Source organism: Toxorhynchites rutilus, chromosome 2 (assembly GCF_029784135.1).
Source record: "Toxorhynchites rutilus septentrionalis strain SRP chromosome 2, ASM2978413v1, whole genome shotgun sequence".
NCBI lineage: Eukaryota > Metazoa > Arthropoda > Insecta > Diptera > Culicidae > Toxorhynchites > Toxorhynchites rutilus.
Genome location: NC_073745.1, coordinates 7,048,153 through 7,072,393, shown reverse-complemented (window position 1 = coordinate 7,072,393; position 24,241 = coordinate 7,048,153). Strand labels below are relative to the sequence as shown.

At 38.3% G+C, this 24,241-nt stretch overlaps 3 protein-coding genes and 1 long non-coding RNA gene across 4 annotated transcripts; all 4 read left to right on the top strand.

Moving 5' to 3' along the window:
• The first annotated feature begins 299 nt into the window (after positions 1–299).
• LOC129770499 (pickpocket protein 28-like) lies at positions 300–15,643 on the top strand. The gene is made up of 6 exons (XM_055773384.1): positions 300–641; positions 715–963; positions 1,027–1,468; positions 14,530–14,690; positions 14,786–15,154; positions 15,222–15,643. Exons 1-6 carry the CDS (start codon positions 454–456, stop codon positions 15,496–15,498), a joined length of 1,686 nt encoding a protein of 561 aa, XP_055629359.1. The 5' UTR covers positions 300–453; the 3' UTR covers positions 15,499–15,643.
• Positions 15,644–18,117: 2,474 nt separating this feature from the next.
• LOC129770501 (uncharacterized) lies at positions 18,118–18,966 on the top strand. Its single transcript, XM_055773386.1, has 2 exons — positions 18,118–18,343; positions 18,404–18,966. The coding sequence occupies exons 1-2, from the start codon at positions 18,118–18,120 to the stop codon at positions 18,964–18,966; spliced, it is 789 nt and encodes a 262-aa protein (XP_055629361.1).
• Positions 18,967–19,068: 102 nt separating this feature from the next.
• Positions 19,069–19,973, top strand: LOC129770502 (uncharacterized). Its single transcript, XM_055773387.1, has 2 exons — positions 19,069–19,305; positions 19,491–19,973. The coding sequence occupies exons 1-2, from the start codon at positions 19,069–19,071 to the stop codon at positions 19,971–19,973; spliced, it is 720 nt and encodes a 239-aa protein (XP_055629362.1).
• Positions 19,974–22,842: 2,869 nt separating this feature from the next.
• LOC129770632 (uncharacterized) lies at positions 22,843–23,428 on the top strand. The gene is made up of 3 exons (XR_008742153.1): positions 22,843–22,933; positions 22,991–23,082; positions 23,140–23,428. It is a non-coding gene; the product is annotated as an uncharacterized LOC129770632 (long non-coding RNA).
• The last annotated feature ends 813 nt before the right edge of the window (positions 23,429–24,241 follow it).

Sequence of the window (24,241 nt, the reverse complement as noted above, 5' to 3'; positions counted from 1 at the left end):
GCTGTCATGTTTACATGAATCCCGGTACAGTGTAGGTGATGTCATCAAACTAACCGTCGGCGGGAGTGGCAAAATGTGGCACGTGTACACTCTCATTTTAAACCCTGAATAACCCGAAATATGCATGAGTATAGAGCTTCATATGGAAATAATTCATCTGGTCCCAAAGCAACAGCCATAAACTCGCACCGCACGCGGAGCCCGGGTTCCGAGGGACCGATAAACTCAACGGATAATTTCGTGTGTCGATGAACGGTATCAAATAGCTACACCCTTTTTGTTTCTCGGTCTCCTAATAGTGTTCGCGGAACGGGAGCTTAGTATCCTCGGGAGAGTTAACCGAAGCAGGAGTACACGCCTTTTGCGATGTCGCATAAAACAGGACTCCCCCGATGTGAACCGCCCCAGTTGGAGTGTTTTCAGTGCCGTTGGTGGTTCTGCTGAGAACGAATAATGCTGGATGCGATGTACCACAATAGTGATTCCCGGTCGGTGAGCAATTTCGAGCTGAAAGCCATCAATGCCATCGATAATCGGAGGATATGTCGAGGGCTGAAAAGTTTGTTCCTTGAGTACTGTTCGAACAGTTCGATCCATGGCGTGAGGTATTTCGGCTGCAGACGACGGACTCCCTGTGAAAAGTATGTCATCAGACGGCCGGCTGAATGTGAAGGGAAAATTTTAATTTGCTTTGTTGAAAAATGTGTTTTCTAGAATCTGGTGGATGGTAACATTCTTCCTCTCGTTGTACGGTTGTGGGCGGCTGATACATAACGTTTACGTCAAATGGGACCAAACGCCTGTGATTGTGAGTTTCAACGAAAAAAGCACCCCGGTTTGGCAGATTCCGTTTCCTGCAATCACTGTTTGTCCGGAAACGAAGACGAAGTTCAAATATCTGGATTTTACGGAGGCATTTCACATGGTGTATTCCAATGATAGCAGTGGTTTGGATGGGGAAAGGTGATTTTAATGGGGGAAGTGTCCGAGATTTTAATAATTGTGTTGTTTTATGTGCTTCCTCAGGTTGAGCCGCCTCCAAGCGGTTGCCCAAGTTTGCGACGCCCACATATTCGATAGTTCTGTTTTTAACCAAACCTACGACAGCGAGTGTGTGAATTGGTTGAAAAATGTTTCCGTTTCCGACGCAGAGATGCTGATGATCTGCAGATGGCGCAATGATGTGCGTGGTTGTGACGATATTTTCTCTACGACAATAACGGAGGAAGGTCTCTGCTATACGTTCAACGCCGTTGCCTCCGATGAATTGCTGAGGCAGGAGGAATTGCACGGCGATTATCCTTACATGACAGCGAATACCAGCTCGCCACAATGGACACTGGAGAATGGCTATACCGAGCATGCTGACATTGACACTTACCCTGTCAGAGTGCTCGGAGCGGGTGCGAGAGCAGGGTTAAACCTTTTACTGAGACTGTACGAATATGATCTGGATTATTTGTGCAGAGTGCGGATCCCCAATACCCGTGGACGAATTTCATGCCAACTCGACTGGCCGTTGACAGCACCATCTCAAATAGCAGCGAAACGTTGTGGGTTTGCATACTTGAAATATTCGGAAAAGAATTAGACTACCTTTTTCAAAAGACCAAAATGTTTTCTTGATTTTTTACAAAAAATCATAACTCACAAATTATAATACAGGTCGGACTCGATTATCCGGAGTATTTTATTTTTGATTTTCGGAAATTTTGAATAATTTGTATAATAATTCCATATTGAATGGCTAATATGAGTATCGAACGAAAGGGCTTGACTAGTAGAACACAGTTATTTATAAAAAATGCAAATCCAAAACGCCCATATATATTTTTTTTTCACAACCCACATGAAAGGGCTTGACTAGTAGAATATCTATGAAAAATCTAATTCCAAGATGGCCGCAGTCCCCAAACAACTAATTACATCTATATAAATAAAAATGTAAGGCAAAATCTGTTGGTAAGCGGAAAACCCGAAGAAGGGATGGTCCGATTTTAGCCTCCTGTATTTTGTTGTATTCGTCTCTTCCCGTAGTCCAATATAGTGGAGAGAAAAATCGGAAAATTTTCGGAGAATTCGGAAAATTGAATTCCCACATGTTCGAAAATTACATCATAATAAGCGTTGTTAGTCCATTCGATATTTGCGCTATCGAAATCGATCTTTGTTTGTAAGTGGAAATGGATTTTCAGGCGAAATAACGCATTTCCATATATTTTATCTATAAATATAAATGGAAGGCCAAATGTGTTGGTAAGCGCAAAACCCGAGGAAGGAATGGTTCAATTTGAGTCATCTATATTTCGTTGTATTCGTCTCTTCCCGTAGATCAATATAGCGGAGAGAAAAATCGGAAAATTCGGAAAATTGAATTCCCATATGTTCTACAATTAGCTAAGCGTTGTTAGTCCATTTGAGGATGGAAGGCCAAATGTGTTGGTGTGCCCTAAACCCGAGGAAGGAATGGTCCGATTTGAGCTGTCTTCATTTTGTAATATTCTCTGTATCAAACATGTATTCCATGCAACGGAGAAACATGTTATTTCCAAATGTTTGAAGAATCTTGAACGAGAATTGTGTCTGAATTGTGATTGGACTCACTAACGTTCACTTAGTAAGAAAACGTGGATGTTTGAAAGTATTCAAATCAAAAAATCTATTTTGGGCGGGACGAAGTTCGTCGGGTCAGCTAGTTTCAAATAGTTTCATTCAGCTTGATCTGTTTCTATGTATGTTTGAATGTTTGTAGGGTTGTCCCACATTAATAAAAAAATGACCCCGTTCCTGTTGACTGATTGATCTGAAATTTGGAACATACATTAATTCTACTGTCATTATAAAACTGCGTATTCCATGATCTTGAAAAATTCAATTTAGCCGCCGCTAAAAATTGTTGAATGGCTTGATTTGGAGAATACACTATGAACAACATAAATCCGAAAAGGTCGCTGCCACAAAATGGTCGACTATGTATTTTGCAACCTCAATATTGGTATCAAATGAAATGATTTGACTAATAGAAAGTCAAAAAAATAAGTTAGGTAAGAAATAAAAATTTAAAAAAAAAGTTTTTTAAATGGTTTTAATGTACAGAAAATTTGTAATTCGCCATTTTGTAGCGGCCGCCATCTTGGATTTTCAAGATTATGGAATACGCAGTTTTATAATGACACCAGAGATGAAGATGTGTTCCAAATTTCAGATCAAATGGTCAACAGGAAGGGAGTCAAATTTCTATTAATGTGGTACAGCGTAACAGACAAAGTTACAAAGTTACAAAGTTACAAAGTTACAAAGTTACAAAGTTACAAAGTTACAAAGTTACAAAGTTACAAAGTTACAAAGTTACAAAGTTACAAAGTTACAAAGTTACAAAGTTACAAAGTTACAAAGTTACAAAGTTACAAAGTTACAAAGTTACAAAGTTACAAAGTTACAAAGTTACAAAGTTACAAAGTTACAAAGTTACAAAGTTACAAAGTTACAAAGTTACAAAGTTACAAAGTTACAAAGTTACAAAGTTACAAAGTTACAAAGTTACAAAGTTGGGGGTCTCCGTAGCCACATTGGTTGCGCGTTCGCTTAGTAAGCGATCGATCGTGAGTTCAAAACTCAGGGCCCTCATTGACCATCTTTGTGTTGTTACAGAATAGCTACGTCCACTCAACAATCAACAGTGATGGAGATCGATCCACGGTCGAAATTAGATCGATTCATCCATACAACTGCTCTGCTCTGCAAGACACATCGGGCTGCTGTTCTATAAATAATTCAACAATGATCAATCAACTGTCTCCGCTGTCCGGTGGTCTAACTGGATAATGGAAGAACGGAAAGAATACTCTTACGCCTAAATGGCTACTGTGTAAATGTACCATATGCAATGGTATAGAAGGAATACTGGCGAATGGCAACTGTGTAATATAATGTGCTATAATTATAGAAATGATAACCGTGTGACATGTACACGATTAAAATTCGGCTCTGTTACAGCTAAAAATGCTAATGAGCCTAAAATAAATAAATGGGATAAAAATAAAAAAAAAAAGTTACAAAGTTACAAAGTTAAAAAGTTACAAACATACAAACGGGTCAACCTAGATAAAACCGTTTAATAAATAAGTGCAAATCATAATTATATCACGTTTACAGAGAGAACATTCGTTTTTTTATGACTTGATTACCCGGAGTGAAAAAAAAAATCAATACTCCGGATAATCGAGTCCGACCTGTGCCTACAAAATTCGGTTCAAAGAATGAAATGTAGGAAATTGTTCAAATTTTCATAAAAAGATATCAAAAGTTAAAAAAAATTCGCTGGAAAAAAATTATTTTAATAATTAAAATTAATTTTTCTCAAAAACATATTTATTTTTTAAATTCTTAAAAAAATATGTGGATAGCCTCTATAATATTTTTTCCTAACAACTTTTACATGGAAAAAGTTTTTTCTAACAACAACTTTTTCACGTTTTCTTTGAAAAAATTACAAAGTTACAAAGTTAAGTTTTTAAAGTTAAGATACCGATACAGTGTATTCAACAAAGTTTTAGATCTCATTAAAATATGAACTTTCGTCGAAGACGTCAACTTTCTATCTTTTATATTTTCTGGAATATAGGACATTTTTGTATGGAGACCCCTTAAAAAATATTGTTTTACTCGTTACATTTTTGTGTGTAAATTCTCGCGTTTGACATGTTCTTGTAATGTTTCTGAATAGAAAAAAGTTAGCAGAGCATGCAAATCGCGATAATTTATACATACAAATGTTACAAATTAAACATTACTAGTAATTGTATGGGCCATTCATATCTATTTTTTCAGAATTGAAAAACAAACATTTTCTCAAAAAAAATAAATTTTAATTTTCAAAATATTTATTTACAATGAATTTTTTCTCAAAAATTTGCTTGATATTTTTTAATGAAAACATAAATAATTCCCTACATTTCATTCTTTAACCAACATTTTGTAGATCTTATAGTCTTTAAATTAAAACTCATTGAAAAAAAAATTAAAAAACTCAAAAATTCAAAAGAAATGTCACACAAATTCTATCAGACCTACAAAATTTTAGTCAAAGAATGACATGTAGGAAATTATTTATCAATTCATTAGGAAATATCAAGCAAATTTTTGAATAAAAATTCATTGAAAAAAAATATTTTGAAAATTAAAATTAATTTTTCTCGAAAACATGTTTTTTTTAATTTCGAAAAAAATAGATATGAATAGCGCGTACAATTTCCAACATGTCACCCATACATCAGAAGATGGACAATTTTACAGGGAAAAAGTTTTTCGAACAATAACTTTTTCATGTTTCTCTTCAAAAAATCACTATTAATGTTTAATAAATTACTATTATTTTTTTAACATTTTCATGTATAACTTATCGCGATTTGCGTGCTCTGCTAACTTTTTTCTATTCAGAAACATTACAAGAACATGTCAAACGCGAGAATTTACACACAAAAATGTAACGAGTGAAACATTATTTTTTCAGGGGTCTCCATACCAAAATGTCGTATATTCCAGAAAATATAAAAGATAGAAAGCTGTACAATAAGCTTTTGTCTAGTTTCTTCGGTCACGTAAATCTTGGCCTAGAGGTGGGCACTTCATATGGCATTCAAATAGTTGGACACCGTTAAAACCAAGTCACAGTCCTATTTTTGAGAAAAAAATGACCACCGATTAATTACATTCGCGCTCTGAGGGATTTTTTGACGTGGGACTACGTCTAACCGGAGTATATGGGGGGTAAAATGAAAACCTGGACACAGAACATGCAGGAAAAAATGAAAGATTTCAAATGCTTATAACTCGAACATTTCTTACTGGATCGGAAAGATGTTTGCATTAATTGATACGGAATATTTCTACGCTTCTATCGCAATTAGTAAAATATTATATTTCATTACATAAACAATTGAATAACTGTGAAATATCAAGCTTTATCTAAACGCCCTAACTGCCTAGTTTTGATTGGCCCGATTTACGGTTTCCCGAACACAGACTTCAAAATCAATGTACCTATGGGAATTCGCTTAGCAAATATACATGCAAGTAGGGGATATTTTTGTTTCAACCGAGCTGTGTTTCCCTAACACGGACTTCAAAATCAATGTGCCTGGGGGAATCCACTTTGCAAATACATGAAAGTCGGAATTATGTTTATTCCGACTGAAATGTGTTTCCCTAACACAGACTTCAAATCCATGGAGCGTGCGGAAATTGGCATTGCAAATATATGCAAGTCGGTGGCATTTTTGTTGCGGCTGAAATGTGTTTCCCCAACACAAACTTCAGAATCAAGGTGTCTGGTGAAATTGGCATTGCAAATTCATGCAGGTCGGGTATATTTTTCTTCCGATTGAAATGTGTTTCTCTAACACATGCAATTCGGGGGCATTTTTATTCCGGCTGAAATGTGTTTACCTATTACAGACTTATAAACGAAGGTGTCTGGGGAACTCGGAATTGCGAATATATGCAAATCGGAGGCATTTTTGTTCCGACTGAAATGTGTTTGTCTAACACTGACTTCAAAATCAAGATGTCATCATACCAAACGTAAAAGGACTGTCATTAAATTTACTTGTAACGAAGAACATAATCCATCCAAATGCATGAATTGACCTCACATGGCATTATACAATATTTTTACTCACAAAGCAAATATATTGAATTCAATTGAATTCGGAAATTGTTTCATTAAATCAAAAATTAAATCGATACAAACAAATGCTGGCTAAGCTAAGGTAGTCCCACGTCAACCTTGCGGTTATATCATAGATATAACCCACCCATTTTTTTCATTCAGCTTATCATGTCTGCTTGAAGATACATAGGAATAAAATAAGTAAAAAAAACTTTTTAAGTTTAACGGTTTAATTGTGATTAAACATAATAATGTACTAAAAGCTAGAAGTAATTAGGCAAGTAGCAGTTAGCAGTTATCACACCTCTCCTTCATTAGTCTAGGGCATTGAGAAGACTAAAATAATATCGTGGGACATATGACATAGGCGCTAATTGCAGATAATGGAAATCCAACGTGCCCCACGATTTTATTTTAGTCTTATCAATGCCCTAGACTAATGAAGGAGAGGTGTGATAACTGCTAACTGCTACTTGCCTAATTATTTTCTAGCTTTTAGTACATTATTATGTTTAATCACAATTAAACCGTTTAACTTAAAAAGTTGTTTTTACTTATTTGATTTTCTAATTTTTAGTACATTATCTGTTTCATTAGAATATTTCTCTACAATAAAACCATTGTACTGTATTCTATCAGTCAAACAATTTCATTTGATACTGATATTGAGTGGATTGCAGAAAATACATAGTGTGTTCTCCATGTCAAGTTCGTTCGTTTGATACACATATCTCTATTAATCTTTTTTTTTTGAGATGATATGGAATAATCTATTTTGTAGCGGCGGTTGGATTTTTCAAGATAAGCAGTTTAAAAATGACAGCAAAAATAAAGGTGTTTTATAAATTCGGTAGGTTCCTATTGGTCAATTTCTATTAATGTTGAACATCCCTGCAAACATGCAAACATATATACAAAAAGTTCAAGCTAAATAAAACCGTTTAATAAAGTAATTTGCTATTTTGTGATTGCGGCCATCTTGGATTTGAATTTTTCATGATCTACTGTGATTTACTATTCAAGCCCTTTCATTTGATACCCATATTAATCGGGTTTTTTTTCGAAAATATGTAGTCCGCCATTTTGTAGTGACAGCCATCTTGGATTTGCATTTTTCATGAACAACTGTGTTCTACTAGTGAAGCCCCTGCATTTGATATTCATATTGATAGAGTTTTGAAAAAAAATATATATGGCGCCATTTTGTGGTGGCGACCATTTTGGATTTGCATTTTCCATAAATAACTGTGTTCTACTAGTCAAGCCCTTTCATTTGATACCCATCTTGATGGGATTTTGGAAAACCCATATCGATGAGGTTTTGAGAAAATATGTGATCCGCCATTTTGTAGCGGGCGCCATCTTGGATTTTCAAGATCATGAATTACGCAGTTTGATAATGACTACAGAGATAAAGGTGTGTTCCAAATTTCAGATGAATCGGTCAACAGAATGGGGGTCATATTTCTATTAATGTGGGTCAGCGCTACAGACAAACACGTTACAAACATACAAACGTACAAACATACAAACATACAAACATACAAACATACAAACATACAAACATACAAACATACAAACATACAAACATACAAACATACAAACATACAAACATACAAACATACAAACATACAAACATACAAACATACAAACATACAAACATACAAACATACAAACATACAAACATACAAACATACAAACATACAAACATACAAACATACAAACATACAAACATACAAACATACAAACATACAAACATACAAACATACAAACATACAAACATACAAACATACAAACATACAAACATACAAACATACAAACATACAAACATACAAACATACAAACATACAAACATACAAACATACAAACATACAAACATACAAACATACAAACATACAAACATACAAACATACAAACATACAAACATACAAACATACAAACATACAAACATACAAACATACAAACATACAAACATACAAACATACAAACATACAAACATACAAACATACAAACATGAGCCGTGGAGCTGCCGGCCTAGAATAGCACTTCGGGTCTTGGTCCCTGTCCCTGTCGTAGAAGGCGACTAATCGGGTGACAACGCGAGTAAGGGCGCGGTAAAGCCTATGGAGATTGCACGGGGGAAATACCGTGTACAGGAGCAACGTAGGGAGTGCCGAGCACATCAGGGTTGACGCCAGTAAGATCCTGATTACGATATACTGGTACGACACGGAAAACGGACATGTTAAGGATGAGAATTACTTTCGACGCTAAAGGCTGACAATCGTGCTATCCTGTTCCCTGAGTAAGGAAGGGTGACACCTTCCTGAAACGGCGTGTGGGCTAATAGCGCGGTTGCCCCCGTCCCGGTAATAACTTGGCAAGTCTTCGGGTACGTTCGATGCTCGTCTAGGCTCAGGCACTAGGTACTAGGCGTCAGATGTCACATTCCTGACTTGCGCTGATCTGGCTCTGAACACGGTCCCCATGAAGGACCGTGTCAACCCCCTGCATGGCCTCACTGCTTGCATAGATAACCATGGGATCACTGATAGCGACTATGTGCAACGAGCGGAGATAGCGGCCCGGAGTTGGGACCCAACAACAAAAATGAGTTTCCAAACAAATTCAACAGAAATCGAGAGCGAAATCGAAGAGGTAGGCATCTTTGCCAGAAGGGGACAGGTGATGAGATCTCCGCCACTGAGCCAACCACCAGCACCAAAATCCACAAGCGATAAATACATCGGAGAGCAACCAAACCTGCAACACGAGAAAACTAAGCTGGGTGAGGCCAAAAGGGCATCTGATGAACTCTACGAGTACATTAAGCCTCGCAGTAACGTTCACGCCGTCATAAGGACCTTGACGATTAAAATCAAATCGGCGCTTGCAGCAGCCGAACGCGAGCAACAATTCTGGAGAGCAAAAGCTGAAAAGGCGGAGAACGCACTGAAAGAGAATGTGCAGAGTAAGCCGATAGAAGCGATCTCGACACCAATGAGTGACAGTACCCCGTTAACCGCGAAAAGGAAAAGACTAACTCCTGAAGAGAAAAGGGCAGCAAAGAAACAAAAAGATGGTAGCGAAGTGGCTAATGGTGAAAGCAAACAGAACAACGAAGAGATAAATGAGTGGAAAAAGATTGAAAGAAAGAAAAAAGAAGAGAAGAAGAAAGAAAAATTAAAGCCTAGGCTGGAGAGGCCAAAGCCGGACGCTCTGATTGTGGCTACAGCGGGCGCTGCAACATATGCTGAGATTTTGCGAAAAGTTAAAGAGGATCCGTCCCTGAAAAATCTCGGAGAAAACGTGGCCAAAGTAAGGCGAACTCAAAATGGACAATTGCTGTTCGAATTGAAGAAGGACCCAACGATTAGAAGCTCAACTTATAAAGAGCTTGTCGAGAAATCTTTGGGCGAAACAGCGAAAGTGAGAGCTCTGTCCCAAGAAACAGTTGTAGAATGTAGAAACCTGGATGAGATCACTACAGATACCGAATTGAGAGTAGCCCTGAATGAACAGTTTGAGCTGGGAGAAGTCGCCATATCAATCAGGCTGAGGAAAGCATTTGGAAATACTCAAATAGCAACCTTAAGACTGCCAAGAACCGCAGCTAGCAAGCTATTGGAGGTTGGTAAGATGAAAGTCGGATGGACGGTGTGTTCCCTGAGAGCTATCCAGCAAGTATCTAGGTGTTTCAAGTGCATGGACTTTGGCCACCAAGCAAAGTACTGTAAAGGACCTGACAGATCGGAGCTCTGTATAAGATGCGGCGACAAGGGGCATTTGGCAAAGAATTGTACTAAGCCCCCAAGGTGCATGCTCTGCACGACGGAGGAAGAAAAAGACCACGCCACAGGGGGATCGAGATGCCCGGTCTATAAAAGGGCGATGGCAGCAATAACCAAATGGAGGTAACCCAGATAAACCTGAATCACTGCGACACGGCGCAACAATTGCTATCGCAAGCCGCATCAGAAACCAAATGCGATGTGGCGATCATAGCAGAGCCGTATCAAGTACCTCCAGATAACGGAAACTGGTTGACCGATAAAGCTAGAATGGCTGCACTATCGACGATGGGAAGATACCCCATCCAGGAAGTGGTATCCAATACATACGAAGGGTTCGTGATAGCCAAAATAAATGGAATCTTCGTATGTAGCTGCTATGCCCCCCCGAGATGGACAATAGAACAGTTTGATCTGATGCTATATAACCTAACAGAAGAGCTCATCGGACGGAGTCCCATAGTCATCGGTGGAGACTTCAACGCCTGGGCAGTGGAGTGGGGGAGCAGATTTACCAACGCGAGGGGTTTTAGTCTACTGGAAGCCCTGGCGAAGCTGAATGTGAGACTGGTCAACGAAGGCTACACCAGCACTTTCCATAGAAACGGTCGAGAATCAATCATCGATGTTACCTTCTGCAGTCCGATGTTGGCAGTAAATTGGAGAGTATGTGATGATTACACTCACAGCGACCATCAAGCAATCCGCTACACTGTGCGCTGTCAGAGTTCATCTAAAACAAGAAATATAAAAACAAAAGGTCGCAGGTGGAAGTCGAAGAAATTCGACAAGAATTTATTCATTGAAGCACTCCGAGAGGAGCGAACAGTCACCAGTCTTAGTGCCGGCGAACTAACAAATTTGGTAGTGAGAGCATGCGACGTTACCATGCCACGAAAACTAATACCGAAAGGCGAACGTCGCCCAGTTTATTGGTGGAACCAGACGATTAATTCCCTTCGGTCGAACTGTCTCCGAGCCAGGAGGAGGATGCAAAGGGCCAGAAATGCTATCGACAGAGTAGAGCGCAGGGAAGAACTCAAAACAGCAAAAGCCGCCCTTAAGCATGAAATAAGACGTAGTAAGATAAACTGCTTCAGAGAACTATGCCGCGATGCCGATGCGAACCCTTGGGGCAATGCATATAGGGTGGTGATGGCAAAGATTAAAGGTTCATCGACACCCAGTGAAAGCTGTCCGGTGCGGTTGAAGAATATTGTAGAAGGGCTCTTCCCGCAGCATGATCCAACGAGCTGGCCAGCAACACCATATAGTGAAAATGAAGAACACGTCGAGAGAGTGTCCACAGAAGAGCTGCTGGCGGCGGCAAAAGAACTGAAAGTGAATAAAGCACCTGGCCCCGACGGAATCCCAAATGTGGCCCTCAAAGCCGCGGTTGAAGCGTATCCAGATCTTTTCAGAGCAACGATGCAAAAGTGTCTGGATGAAGGATGCTTTCCAGATATTTGGAAGAAGCAGAAACTGGTACTGTTGCCGAAACCAGGAAAGCCGCCAGGGGAACCCTCTTCCTATAGGCCCATCTGTCTACTGGATACCCTCGGAAAACTGCTGGAGAAGATAATTCTGAACAGGTTGACGAAGTACACAGAAAGTGACAACGGACTCTCGAAGACGCAGTTCGGGTTCCGGAAATATAAATCCACGGTGGATGCCATCCTGTTAGTTGCCGAAGCAGCCAGAAAAGCCTTAAAACAGAATAGACGCGGCGATCGATACTGCGCTATAATAACGATTGACGTGAAAAATGCTTTCAACAGCGCCAGTTGGGAAGCTATTGCCGAAGCACTGCACCGAATGAAGGTACCGAATTATGTGTGCCAGATCCTCAAAAGCTACTTTCAAAACAGGGTTCTGACTTACGACACAGAGAAGGGACAGAAGGCATTGAATATAACAGCGGGTGTCCCTCAGGGCTCCATCTTGGGTCCAACGCTGTGGAACGGGATGTACGATGGTGTGCTGAGGTTGAAGCTTCCTACAGGAGTGAAGATTACCGGCTTCGCCGATGATATTTCCCTGACGGTGACAGGCGAGACTCGTGAGGAAATCGAGATGCTGGCTACAGAGGCGATAAAGATAGTGGAAAATTGGATGAAAGAGGCTAAGTTGCAGATAGCACATCACAAAACCGAAATGGTGTTGGTCAGCAATCACAGAGTTGTAAAGCAAGCGAAGATCAATGTTGGGGCGCATACTATCGTCTCCAAACGTGAGCTGAAATACCTTGGGGTGATTATCGACGACCGACTAAATTTCAAGATTTTTTTCATGTTAAATACGCATGCACGAAAGCGGCCAAAGTCATCGCGGCGCTAGCTAGAGTTATGCCGAATAACGCGGGGCCTAGCAGTTGTAAGAGACGCCTCCTGGCCAGTGTAGCAACATCAATACTCCGATATGGCGGTCCAGTTTGGACAGCAGCGCTTGAATGCCAACAAAATCGCAAGCTGCTGACTAGAACATACCGAATAATGGCGATGAGAGTAGCGAGCGCTTATAGAACTATATCTGCGGATGCGGTTTGTGTCATAGCCGGAATGATCCCGATCGATCTCACTCTGGCCGAAGACGACATGTGTTACAAACAGAGAACAGAAAGCGTGCAGAGTAACAGAAAAGTGCGGGTAAGAGCAAGGACTGGCTCCATGAGAAAGTGGCAGCAGGAGTGGAACAACACGCCTAACGGTAGATGGACCCACAGCTTGATCCCGAACATCACTACGTGGGTAGAAAGAAAACACGGAGAAGTGAGCTTCCACCTGACGCAATTCCTATCCGGTCATGGTTGTTTCAGATGGTACTTGTACAGATTCGGCCATGCAAGTTCGCCGCTTTGCCCAGAGTGTAACACAATAGAGGAGACAGCAGAACACGTGGTTTTCGACTGCCCCCGTTTTTCTATTGAAAGGGAAGAAATGTTCCTCGCTAGCAGATCAACCCTAAATGCTCAGAACATCGTCCAAAAGATGTGCGAAAGTGAAAGTACGTGGAATGCAGTGAATCGTGCAATAACAAAAATGTTGACGACGCTCCAACGAAGATGGAGGGACGAGCAAAGATTCAGCATAGCAAATCTAGAGAGATGAGTGCATGAGCACAGCCCCCTCCCGAAGTAATACCAAATGGTGGTTCCGGGGGGTCCAGGCATGAAGTACAAGGAGGTGGTTTTAGTGAGTAAAAATCTCACACTACCCAGTCAACATGGCGACGGGGAGTCTATGAAGATCTCCACCTCCTTGCCAAAAAAAAAAAAAAAAAAAAAAAAAAAAAAAAAACAAACATACAATCATACAAACATACAAACATACAATCATACAAACATACAAACATACAATCATACAAACATACGACAGATTACAGGGCAAGCTAAATGAAACCTTTTAATAAATACAGACTTAAATTCACGAAAGCTACCACATGAAATGTATCACCGACTATCTTGAAATGAAACTTCAACAATTGATGAAATAAAATACTCCACTACGACCTCTTACACGGATTAATTTTGGCACATCTCATCTCACACAATCGAAGTGAGATACGAGGGGCTTTACAGTACAATTTATATAGCAAAAACAAATCCGAAAGCATCGTGAATACGGCAAATGGCGTAAATGCTTAAAACTATTTTTTTGATGTTTCTCGTGTTTTGTTCCATAATTTAACAAAAATATGATCTTTTCCCATTATTTCTTATGTTTCGAAAAACGTGATATAAGCGAAATATCTTCAGTGATAAATTCGAGAGTGATATAAACGAGACGTGATAAAAACTCACAGTGATATAATCGAGACATCGCTGTATTATAGATTTTGAGAGATAATTTTTCGTAAAAAATCAAGAAAATTTTTTGGCCCTTCCATTAAAGTAGTCTAATTTTTTTTGAATTTTTCAAGTATGCAAAGTTACTTAAAAGACCCTTGTGTTTACACCCACAATGTTTCACTGATATCTGGGATGGTGCTGCCAACTCCCAAGACGAGTTGGCATGAAATTCGTCCATGGTCAAAGTGTAGGTAAAATGACTGATGACCACTTTCTTTCAGGGGCCTGTGCAAGGATTTAAAGTTCTACTGCATCCATCCAGCGAGTACCCTCAGGTATCCAAGCAGTACTTCCGCGTTCCACTTAACCAAGAAGTAATCATCTCGGTGAAGCCACAAATGATAACCACTTCCGACGGTTTACGAGATTATGCTCCCCACCGGTAAATGAGATATGCCTCCATTTAACGTTATTTCACTTTACCCTGTCTTTCTTTTGATTTTTTTTTGCACCGCTGCCTCTCAACTACTCTTTTAGCCGCCAATGTTACTTCAATCATGAGCGCCGGCTAAAGTACTTCAAAGTCTACACGCAACAAAATTGCGAACTGGAATGTAGAGCCAACTATACGCTGCAGACGTGTGGGTGTGTGAAATTTTCGATGCCACGGGACGCCAACACGGAGGTATGCGGCGCCACTAAGATACAGTGCTACAATGAGGCTGAGGATGCGCTACTGGGCCAGGATGTGATGTACAATGTGGACAAACGCTACGATTTTGGGGCCAAGTGTGACTGTCTGCCGGCGTGCACCTCGGTACAGTACGACGCCGAAATTTCGCAAGCAGATTTCAACTGGAAGGATCTGTTCCTGGCGTACAAGAGTCCACTCGATGAGTTTCCAGGGTGATAACATTTTGTACCATTTACCTGTTCTGCCAGACGTAACACTTTGCATATTTTGAAATTCCAGCGTTCAACTTGCCCGGCTCACCGTCTACTTCAAGGAGTCCCAATTCATAACCTCAAAGCGTAGCGAGCTGTACGGCATAACTGACTTTCTGGCGAATTGTGGCGGGCTGCTCGGACTGTTCATGGGAGTCAGCCTGCTGAGTCTGGCGGAGATCGTTTACTTCTGCTCGATTCGGCCCTTTACCATTCTCAGAGCGTACCGATCGAAACACGCTCCGGCGACGCCTGCTGCGTTCGCGCCGCCAGTGTTTGACATAGAGAAACCGAAGGGCAGCTAGGCGGTGCTGTTTGTAAACGTGGGGCCAATCGGTGGCTTCTCGACTGGTCTGGTCTTCTGAGCTGTGGTCTAGGATTAATTATCTGCTGTTTAACATACGGATTTTCAATATAAGCTCATAGATCACAAGAATCAATTATGTGTAACACGACAAATGTGTTTAATGAATTCTATTTGTTTACAATTTGATGCTTTGGTTGTGAAAAACCATTGAGTGCAATAAAGATTCCAATAGAATATCCTTTATTCAGATCCCGTAAAGAGAAATTAATTTAACTCACAAACAAATTTAATTTAATTTTTTCAATTTTCTTTATTAAATCGTTAATTTTTATAGGCTCATTTACATAAGTTTAACCCTTTGCGGTCGTACTAAATTTGGGCAAGGGTATCGTATTTGTCGGAATTATATTTCCTTCAAAAAGCATTGATACAAGCAAGATTATGAAAACTAACATTTTTTTCTTTTTTTCTGTGAATTATATGTATGTATTAACTATTTCAACATAATTTGAACCAGTAGTTACTCTAATAATGATTTCAGCGTATCTGAACAAATGAACAAACATTTTGTGGCTTGAGACACTTATGCGATTATTCAAATAACATGTGACATTTATGCAAAAAGGATGTCTGATACTTATGAACAATCTTTTCCATCACATCAAAGTGTTACAATGGCTAAATTTTGCTGATATGATTTTTGTCCCACATTCCTATGCATTCAATGCACTGTGTGTTGTCTTGTGTGGGTGATTACTTTGTTTGAAACTGAATACCGTTATCTATTACTCATAGGAAAACCGTATTGATTCGTGAACAGGTTCACTAGACATCAAGCTTCGTTTAGGAAAAGCATAAACTGATACTTGGTTGAGTAAAATATAAGATAAGCATGGATTTTTGCTGTGGTGGCTGAGAGCAGACAAACGACCACAAAGAGTTAAAGGAGCCAAACTCTTAACTATATTTCAATGGTTAATAAAATAGGAAACCGATTACTCACGATCGACTCGAGTTTAGAAGGGTGACACATTTTCGTTAGGAAAAGGATGGGATGTAAGAAGATTGTAACAATGTTCACTCACACTTCGCACTCAATTCTTTAAAACTATCCTTACATCTAATATGTATTACAATTCAACTTATTCTAATGGAGAGGAACCGATAGTTCGCAAAGTTCGAGAAGGAGGGGAAGAGGATGTAAAAACGATCACACTCGAAGATCGATAGTTTTAAGGAAAACATATATTTGGGACATGTTAACAAGATCTAACCTATTTAATTTCATTTTACACTGCTTTATTAATTTCAAAACATAGGTTGGACCCGCGGTCGAGTAGTTAGCGTCACACCGTCACACACATATCACACCGAGGGTTCTGGTTCGATTCGGCTAGTACTAATAAAAAGGAAGCAAGTAATATAATGTTGGGACGACGAACCCCTCTAAAACGTAAAAGTTAATATCTTCTCAGCCGTTTTTATTAAGTTTCTCTCACAAAAATGTATCAGAAAGCTGATAGATTTTTCCACCAAATTTAGGCTCTCTAACTAGTTTTTAATTGGTTTTTGACACTGAACTCCTACTCCATTTTTTCCAAATTTCGCTGCAATATCATTTTGAAACACTTCCACGCGATTTTTCTTCAACTATATACCTTAAAAAATTAACCTTCACTTTAAAGTTCAAATACTATTTTTTTATGAAGTAAGTATGTTAAAAATAAAACATTTTTTTATCGTATACTAACTGACCCGATAAACTTTGTCCCGCACAAAATGGATTTTGTTTTTTTATGAATACTTTGAAAGATTCACGTTTTCTTAATAAGCGTACTTGTATTTATACCAAAACTCTTCATTACAATATTCTCGTATAATATTCACAATTCTCGTTCTCGATTCTCCAATCAGTTGCACATGGAATACATGCAGCGTTGCCAATGTTCCAGTTTAAACCAGAGTTGCACAGTTTCATCAATATCACTGACAACTAACGTGCAACGTTAGTCACTTGCTACTGACGAAATTCTTGGTCAAATGGTGACTGACGGAGTACGATGCAACACGATACCTGTTGCCGAGCTCCGTCAATACGCTTTGACCGATCAAGTAGGCTGTAAAAATGTCCGTGACGAATTGTTGATTGTCGTAGATTGTATTTAATTTTCAACGAGCAAAGTTACGATTTCCGTTCCGGTTGTTGAGTTTGATTTTTGTTTAAAGAATTATTATGCCGATCGGTGAGAACAGTAGTGTGGGGTGTTCCTCTATGCAGAGAAAGCGAGCTCACGGCAGGAAAAGTTTTGCCGAAATTGCCAAAGAGTGTTGCAAAATCGAAGGCATTAAATATTATTGTGCTATTGATCCTGACAGTGGTTGTACTTATATACAGGAGAATTTCGATTCAGGAAACTTGGTACGACACTTCCGGAACAAACATAAAACGGCAGCGGAAATTAAAGGGCTCTTTCCCGATGAAAATCAAGAAAAAAGGTCACGAGTAATCACTAAGCGCCTTGTTTCCGTCGACAAGTGAACGTATGTCGAAGGAACCATAAAGCTTGTCACGCAACACAACCTGCCTTTGAACTGCTTTCAATGGGAGGGTCTGAAAATGGTGCTTGATCCTATAGCAGATGCTGTGAACATAAAAGTATCCAGATCAAACATCAAGGTTTGGATTTCTGCAGCAGCTAACAAACTAAAATCAATAATGGCAGTCGAAATGAAACAAAAGCTGGTATCTATCAAATTGGATACTGCATCACGGCATGGTCGTCACGTTCTCGGAATCAACGCACAGTACGAACTCAACGGAAAATTGGTGATTCGAACCTTGGGTATTTTCGTTTATGTATATTTCTTTATTGCCAACGAATTAATGTTGATCTCTGTTGTAGGAATGATTGAAGTAGACCAGAGACGAACGCCTGTGTTTTTGTGTGATAAAGTATTGGAAACATTGCGTGTCTATGATTTGAAGTTGGAGCAAATCTTTAGCATTACGGTGGACAACGGCAGCAACATGGTTGCTGCCGTAAAAAAAATTAAATCTTTGCTGAATGAGTCCATTGCAGTATCGACTTTATTGTTCGAAGATGATGAGAACATACCACAGGAAAGAGACCTCATTGAAGAGCTTGAGCTAGAGTGGGATGCACGGATATCCCTTGTTCGGTGCGCGGTTCATTCCCTCCAACTTGCGATTGCGGATGTTTTTGATAAAGCTGATCCGAATCTTAAATGCATCACGGAAGTAGTACGTCATCTACGTCAAATTAAATATAAATCATTCGTCGAGGTTCAACAACTTGCCCTCCCTCCGCTCTGGTCACCAACACGTTGGGGCGGTAAATACAAAATGTTGTCTAGCATTTTAAAGCAAGAAGCGAAATTTGTTGAACTGGGAACTCAGTATTCTGAAATGTGTAAATTAAGACAATTTAATCGTTCCAATAAATAAATGTAAGAAAAAAATACATTTTCAGGTTTGGGCAAGGATGATTGGAGATTTATCAGAGATTACGTTGATGCTACCAGGCCGTTTTATCACTGTACAAAGGTTATGCAGGCCGATCATTATCCCTTGTCACAATTCTACATCGACTGGTTGGTTGCCATTCAGGAGGTCAGTATGCTGAAAGGCAATCCTTTCTCTAATGCCCTTGTATCAACATGCACAAATCGATTGGAACGTCTTCGCAACAACATGGCATTTAAGGCATCTTTATATTTGGATCCGAGGTTGAACTTCCTTGATTCTACAGTTTTTGAGACTACTAATGAGAAAGCAGAAATTCAGGTATCTTTCAGTAACGTGCACGTACACCCAACCTTTTTCTATTTTTTTTATGTAAATGAATTATAAAATTCTTTTGGTAATATATTTTTGATTTTTTTTTTGTTTTTAAAACAAAAAAACATTTTTAGACATTATTTTTATCAATTCTTATGTTGAATTATGTTAAAATAATATGTTCTTTTCAGAATTTTATTGCAGATACTTGGAAACGAATTCGCTCTCTAAGCCCAGTGGTGTCTTCTGATGAAAAGGAACACACGAATGCATTTGACTTTAACGACAAAGTCGATGATATATTGACCAAAATGTTTGGTGGGACATTCAATACAAGCTCTGACAATTCTTCAACTTTTTATAATCGAATAAGAGCTTTGGATACACAGGATCGTCAGCCCCATACTTTCAATGTGTGGAAACACTGGGTAGCTCGTAAATATACCCACCCGGAACTACACTCCGTAGCTATGGTTGTTTTGGCTACACCATCCAGTCAGGTATCGGTTGAAAGAGCATTGGCGATAATCCTTTCTGATCAGAGAACTGGTTTAGGAGCGGAAACCCTTTCTAATATTCTTCTAGTCAAATTGAACAAGGATCTTTCAGATAAGGTTATGTCAGACCTTTACATCTGGAACGACACAATCACAGAGATGAATTCAAACAACTAGATTGCAAGACAGGTTTTATATTACTAGATATATGTTAAGGGTTATTATATGAGAACAGATGTTTGTTGAATTGAGTTTGCTTGAAGCAATGTTTCAATAAAAGACGAACTTAATCTTGTTAATAAAAAATATAATTTAAAACAACTTCCCACCTCTTTTCTTACAAAAATTCCAATACAACTATCTCGTAACATTTGAAAATTTCTATAGTTTTTGTTTCATTTTTCAGGTTGCTCTTTTATGAATCAGTCATGCCAAATCGATAAAGTGGTTCTCAGATTTTCATGAAAATTGGTAGTTTCGTTTCTTATCGCAGGATATTAGACTCGTATTTTTTTATTGTTCCATTAGGGTGCCCATTTCCATTTTAAAATTCAGTGGTCCAAAAAATCCATTTTTCCCCTTTTTCCAAAAGTGATTTTTTTTTTCAAAAATTCATAACTTTTGAACTACTGGACCGACTTAGATGATCGACATATCAAATTGAATCCAATAAGCCTAAATTGAAAAAAATATATTACACTTGCGAAAAATTGGATTTAGTTTTCGTAATTATTGATTGTATTTATTTTTTATAGTTTACAGGGCCAAAAATAAAGGACGCTATATTTTTTATGTTTTTTCTTGAAAACTGAGTTTTTTTTTTATCCATATCCAATAATCAGAGAGGTGTTTCCTTTCATTTTTGTGTTATGATTTTTAAAGTTAACGTGTTTTTAGTCTTCGTTCAATATTCATATGCGACTAGACTGCCATGTGCCTACAATGATTTATAGCGACTGTATCATGGTTACATTATCAATACTTATTATAATTTCTAATCCCAGATTATCATGTTACACGTAAGGTCTTAAATCAATTTCGACGATTGCTTTTTTTAATAAGATTGAATTTAGATGAAACTTGTTAACTTTGAAAAATCATAACACAAAAACGAAAAATTCATCTCTTCGATTTTTGGATATGTTATGTAAAAAAGTTTTCAAGAAAAAAAATAAAAACTATATTGCCTTTGGTTCCTAAATCATGTAAACGATAAAACACAAATACAATAAATAATTACGAAAACAAAAGGGCAATGGAAATATTTTTCAAAAAACAGGAAGTGGGTTATATCTATGGTATAACCGCAAGGGTGACGTAGGACTATCGTTGATTTAGAGATCATTTGTTTGAAGTAGAATCTAAATCCATTCTGAATGAATGAATAAATGAATATTTGGGGGACTTCGAAAACGAGAGCGTTACGTTGGAGGCACAAGGATTTATGCATTCAATATAGGATACGAAAAACCTTGTTCTGAAGAATTATCTTCGGAAGCTTTCCTGCTAACTGTACTTGAGTGACAAATCACAAACCCAAATGTATTATATGGATATTTTATGAGCTTGAACTTGAGCTTGGGTAGACTGTACAATTCGTAGTTGCTCTCCGTGATTGACCTGAACCAACCAAATTGCACAAAGAACACACAGAATGACGCTTGGGACTAGCAAATCATTCTCGTTGTGCAATTTTCGGTGATTCGAGCTTTAAATGGTCAATAACGACGCCGGCCACGTCCTTACAGTCACCAGGGGAAGGGAAGGAATGGTAGTATGATATTCGCCGCCCGAAGGCCAGAAGGGTCGCCTCTATAGCGTGGTTCCCTAGCGTTTATCATGGAGCGGATGGTTGTTAGTGGGCCGAGGTAAGAATCAGGATTCACTGCGGTAAGTGATGTGATTATATAAACGCTAACTAACGACCACTCTACGAAACGAAAATGTGAAACTCTGATATGTCACTACACGCGGCAGAAATTATTTTTAGGTATCCTGAGAAGGAAAACCTATAAAATTAATTGAACTCCTATATACCATCTTGATAAAAAAAAAGTTCACGGAATAAATACCGTGTGGCGCTTTTAGTCACCCGTTTTATTTTTCTTCTATTTTGTAGGTTGGCTCATCTGTCATTGACATTGTATGAAATTTGTAGTGGGATACACTTTAATACACTTACACTTCTAAAAGTTACGCTGTATTGGGTACATCTGCTATTGTGTATGCCTGTACAATTTGCAATTTGTACAAATCAAAGGGAAATTGTTGTATAGTCTTGTATGTTTCATTTTCTGAATAAATTCCGGGAACTTTTTGATCAAAATGGTATTCTAACGATTCTTTTCGCATCGTACCCATCGCACTTTTTTATCGCAATCCAACTACGACGGTGGAGAATTCACTGGGGGAAATCTGAGAAGCTACCCGCTCTAAATTATTTTCGAGTAGTTATCGACACCACGTCGACCGAGCGACGAAAAGTGCTACAAAAGTGATGGAATCCAACCCCGCCTTGTCCCCCGCAGATAGCACTACCTAAAGTTTCAGCCATAATTACTGGAAGATAACTCTAACTGAGTGAAACGGCATCACTGGCGTTTGCTTTTTCTCTTTCACGCTGGACTGTCATTTGAATAAACAAATGAGAGCGGAGCGGACGGGAAATTATTAAAAGCAAGTAATTTTCACAATAAACAAGAGTATTCTGTCTTTAACGCCTTTTTGAATTTTAGCTGAATTCTAAACAACATTTGGTTATCCACTCGTGATTTGGTGTCTACGAAATAAAAGGAATAAGGAGACTTGATATTTTTCATGTAATGCTGCCAATGATTGCCGTAACGATACTGCTATTCCGGCTATGTCGCTGTGAAAATGTGCTGCTTTACACCTCGAGCGTCTTGTACGGAACTATGGATACATTCAGGATAAAGAATTAAAGGAAACTATATAATTCAAATAAGGTGGCTTTGAGTTGCGCGGCTTTAATCAGGTATGTATATTTAAGAATATGCTAATGATTGCATTGACAGCATGTTTTTCCTAGAACAGATTGTCTCTAAGCAACAGTTACACATATTCTTCATATGTGAAAACAAAAAATAGGTTGAATCGGCAACAATCATAAAACAATGGTAACAGCAATCAAATATATTCAATGAAAGGATGGACTAACGTGTATTTTATTTCAGAATATACCGCATTGTTTCTGCCACTTCCTAACTTTCACATTTGAACTGCTTCGTCAGTTGCCGGTGTCACCAATTCAGCGAATGCATTACATGTAATATTTATTTACAAAATTTTTTAGAACCAATTTGTGAATACATTTATATTTCAGTGTGAATTTACCTCGTCTAAATCAGAAAAGCATTACACGAGTATTGGACTGGATGGAATCACTTGGAATAGAATTATGATGGCTCGAAATGTTTTATCAGTATACTGTAAATTCTCGAACCAATACAAACATGAGCTGAGAGGAAATTTACTAATGCTATAACATTTTATTGTATAGTCGTTGATTCTGTAGTATAGTTATGTATATCATAGTATAGTCATATTGCATAGTGATAGTATCAGTATAAATATGTACAAATTAAATTAAAAATAAAATGGTTCAATGTTTATTTACTTTGTTTTCTTATGTTTCACCTTTGTATACAATGTAACGGTACCGGTCGAGCAGTGTTGCAATAGGTCGACGTCGTGCCAGATTGGCACAGTGTTGGCACGTAATTAGATGTCAAATACAAAGGATAGATCAACAAAATTATTGCAAAGTGGCACGATATCGGCACCGTTGTCGACACCATTTTCTGGGACCGATTAGGCACAACAAAGTAGAGTGGGTAACCATAAAACATGTTTAAAAACAACCTATAACTATAATCCGTTATTCCACACGCATAGTCTTCATTCAACCCCATTCGTAGTAACGGAGATCTTTAGGAAACCTGAGCAATCAGAAATCAATCGGACCTGCGAATAATTCCGTAAACCATCGAGTGTATTCTTTTATAGAATTTCGATTGCGACGGTGGTTGGATTGGAAGAGAGATATGAATTAATGAATTGAAAGATTAAAAAACTAATGATTTTAAAAAATAAAAAAAAAAGAATTGAAGAATTAAAGAATTTATGAGTATAATAAAAAATGATATGAATTTTTTGAATCTATGGATTTTAAAATTTATGGATTTATGCATCTGTAGATCTAAGAATTCCTGAGTTTATGACTCTATAAGTTTTTCACATTTCCATTCCATTACTGCAACTGTCTCCAGAAAAGAAAGAAGCAAAATAATAATGAGAACACGAGAGACAAGTACACCAGAACAATTGCAATCGTTTGCTGTGGAGAGAGAAGCGGGTTTAAACTCTTTAGATGGTCTACAATTTAGACTGTAAAGTAAATTAAGCTGTATGTGTGTATGGAAAAA